The sequence below is a fragment of the Cryptotermes secundus genome, unplaced genomic scaffold, assembly GCF_002891405.2.
Source record: "Cryptotermes secundus unplaced genomic scaffold, Csec_1.0 scaffold3205, whole genome shotgun sequence".
NCBI classification, from domain to species: Eukaryota; Metazoa; Arthropoda; class Insecta; order Blattodea; family Kalotermitidae; genus Cryptotermes; species Cryptotermes secundus.
The window spans coordinates 1-3215 of record NW_019727163.1 but is presented as its reverse complement, the minus strand read 5'-3'; the positions used below and the strand labels follow the sequence as shown (position 1 = coordinate 3215).

The window sequence follows — 3215 nt, the reverse complement described above, 5'->3', positions numbered from 1 at the left end:
AGCAGCAATTGTCGCAATGGAAGTGCCCTTCTTCACCTTGGCCAAAAAAAAGCTCGACAAGTCAAGAGCAACATTAAGTCCATGTTGATCTGTTTTTTTGGATATTGACGGGATTGTTCATAAGGAGTTCATCCCTCCTGGTCAGACAGTCAATAAAGAGTTCTATCGTGATGTTCTAAGGCGTTTGAGGGAGAACTTGAGGAGAAAACGTCCAGAGAAGTGGCGCACGAACGACTGGGTACTCCACCATGACAACGCATGACCACATACGGCTTACATTGAGCAGGAATTTTTGGCTAAAAACAAGATGGCAGTTGTTCCCCACCCACCGTACTCACCAGACTTAGCTCCATGTGACTTCTTTCTCTTCCCCAAGATGAAAATCAAGTTGAAGGGGCAAAGATTTGATACAGTTGAGGAAATTCAAGCGGAAACGCAGACGGTACTAAACACCCTAACAAAGAAAGACTTCCAGGATGCATTTGAAAAGTGACAGAAACGCTGGGATCGGTGTATGCGCTCCCAAGGGGACTACTTTGAAGGTCATGGTGCAGAATAAGATCTAGGTAAGATGTAATAGTTTTTATTAATATATTTCGGGAACTTTTGGATTGCACCACGTACATACAATACTATAACTCAGAAGCTCTATTAAATGCCAGTAGGAGGCTGGTCGAAAGGAAGTGATCACAGAGGAAATAAGCTAATGCCTGACAAATGTCTAGTATTTAGTGACAACAGTAACAAATCGAAATTGTTTTCTCTGAGGAAATTAGAATCAGATTAAATTCATGCAGTACTTGCTGCTGCTCAGTTTTGATCTTGTCTTCCCGTTTGTTATCTGAAAATGTTCTTTTGCATGGGCATGAAGCTTGATCTCTCAGCCAGATGAAAGGTTGTAAGTTTACAGTGTTTTTGATCAGGGTTATCAGAAGAATATTTGGACCTGATAGAGAGAGAGTAATAGGACAGTAAAGGGAATTGCATAATGAGATGTTTCATAATTTGTCTTCTTCACTGGACATTATTTCATTATGAAATCAAGTAGTGTGAAATGTCTTAGGCGTGTAACAAACATGGAAGAGAAAAAAAAAATGCATACATAATTTTAGTCAGAACACCTTAAAGGAATGGACCACTTGGGAGTCCTAGACATAGATGGGAGATGGATCCTAAGGAACTAGGATATGAGGGCATGGACTAAACTGAATTGATTCAAGATAGGGTCCAAAGGTAGGTTGTTGCGAATGTGGATTCTAATGTCTGGCCTACAGACTCCATCCACTGTTCACCACTTGGTCTTGGCTAGTAGAGACCACAGCTCTGTGTGTAAATACACAGTGCAAACCAAATACTTGACACATCACTCCCAGATTAACACAGCTGATCACTCAAGAAGGCATGGTAATGACCATTCAGGTCCTGTAAATGACAGAGCTTTTCTGGGCTGACTGAATATTAGCTTTTCAGAAAGAACTGTGCTGCAAACAGTTACATGTATCTGAGGAAAATTCAGAATTTTTTCTCTGTGTAGCTATGTGTACCAGCTTCAAACAAAATATCAGCATCAGATATTCCATGAGAGCTACTTGATGGCGAAGAAGATGTGTGCATGGTACGCAGAGCATAGAGATGACACTGATTCAGCGTTAGGTATGGAAGTTGTGATGGCCGAGGGAGGTACAACAGCAGCTCTTGTTGAACTGTTTACACGGAAGCAGGTGTGTGTAATTATACAGAGATAGCTTCTGTGTACCTTCAGTCCCAGGCCTTTTCTAGTATAAGTATCCATGATTAGTTTTACTGTCATCTGCATTTGTTAAATAACATAAATAATTAGGTAATTATGTGTGGTGAATGGGAAGAATGTTGAAAGTAACTGTGGTCTGTTTTAAGGTTTTCTACCATCATTAAGTTTGAGATTTTAAAATACAACCAATTTGTTATGGTTGATCTCTTTCATACAAATGCATGACTTTCAGCACAGACTGATATGTACCTATTATTTATCACCCCTTCATGGTAATCATTAAATTGGTATGTATTTGATGTTCAATTTAAACATTAGAAGAAATGTGAACATCTGATAAACATCAATTTTTACATAAAAGAGTTCATATATCAGTCCTAATGCAATATATTTTAGGATGATATGGAGTTTTTAAAAATGTAAAATGATTCCCAGAATTCAAAACATGTCTTGGCACTATTTATAAATATTAAAAATTATGCCAGAGTAATTAATGTCTTAAATGTAGCATATGTATTATAAGTTAGTTATTTCTGAACTTCAAAATGGAAGGTGTCAAAAAAGACGAGCAGGGACAGCCAAATGAGGAAAGGTGTACAAATGCAGGCACAGATACAAGAGGAGTGCTTAAAGGGGGAACACACATCATAAAATGGCCCACCCTAATGGAAAAATCAGCGGATAATGATGCATTTCTGTCAGCAGTACTAGACTAATAATAACAATGTTTGTTTTATTGCAGATGAGTTTTGAGGTAGAAATTCCTGAGCAGATAATCGTTCTAGATCCAAGAGTATCAGAAAAGGATGAAACATATGCACGAATTGTTCAGGTAACCATTGTTTATAAGTCTTTATCAGTTTTAATCAATTTTATCAATTCTTTAAATATCTGTAATGGTAGTTGAGTCATTACATCACGTGGCTGTTGTACATTGTCCAATGAGTTATATTTAGTATTGTCACACGTAGGATGGTACATACGACAGAAAATAATGGGTTCTAATATGGATGCTTTATTAGCACTTCAATTAAAAGTTCTCTTGATTACCATTAATACAACGCTGTCTCTGACTTACACACTTTCCAGTCTACCATTACACGTGCCCTAGGATTCTCAGTTTCCACTAGTCTTTTCTTAGCAATGGATCTGAACACAGAAAGTAGCACTTCACTGTGAAGTCTTCTTGCTATTTTGGAAGTTGTCTTTACTCCTGTCTTCATGTGATTGGTATTATATTGACAGATATTTTTATTTTAGAAATTAGTGGCTATAGTTGGGATAGTTGGGTCACTGGACACTGGACACCCTGGTATAAAATACGTCTGAAAATGGGAGTACAGACAACTCCTGAAACAGTGTGTACATGAAATCTACCTTAGGCAATGTTCACTGTCCTAGATAATGGTGATATAACATATTATGTTAATGTTATATTTTAGCGTCCTGTTGCACTGATTTAAGT

The 3215-nt window shown here is 37.6% G+C and overlaps 1 protein-coding gene across 1 annotated transcript in view; it reads left to right on the top strand.

Moving 5' to 3' along the window:
* Window positions 1-2582, top strand: part of LOC111864576 (general transcription factor 3C polypeptide 1) — a gene marked incomplete at its 3' end in the record, with an annotated part of 63671 nt that extends 61089 nt beyond the window's left edge. Inside the window, 2 exon segments of the mRNA XM_023851926.2 lie at window positions 1535-1721; window positions 2493-2582. Of these exon segments, the coding sequence (XP_023707694.2) occupies window positions 1535-1721; window positions 2493-2582 (277 nt within the window).
* Between the last annotated feature and the right edge of the window lie 633 nt (window positions 2583-3215).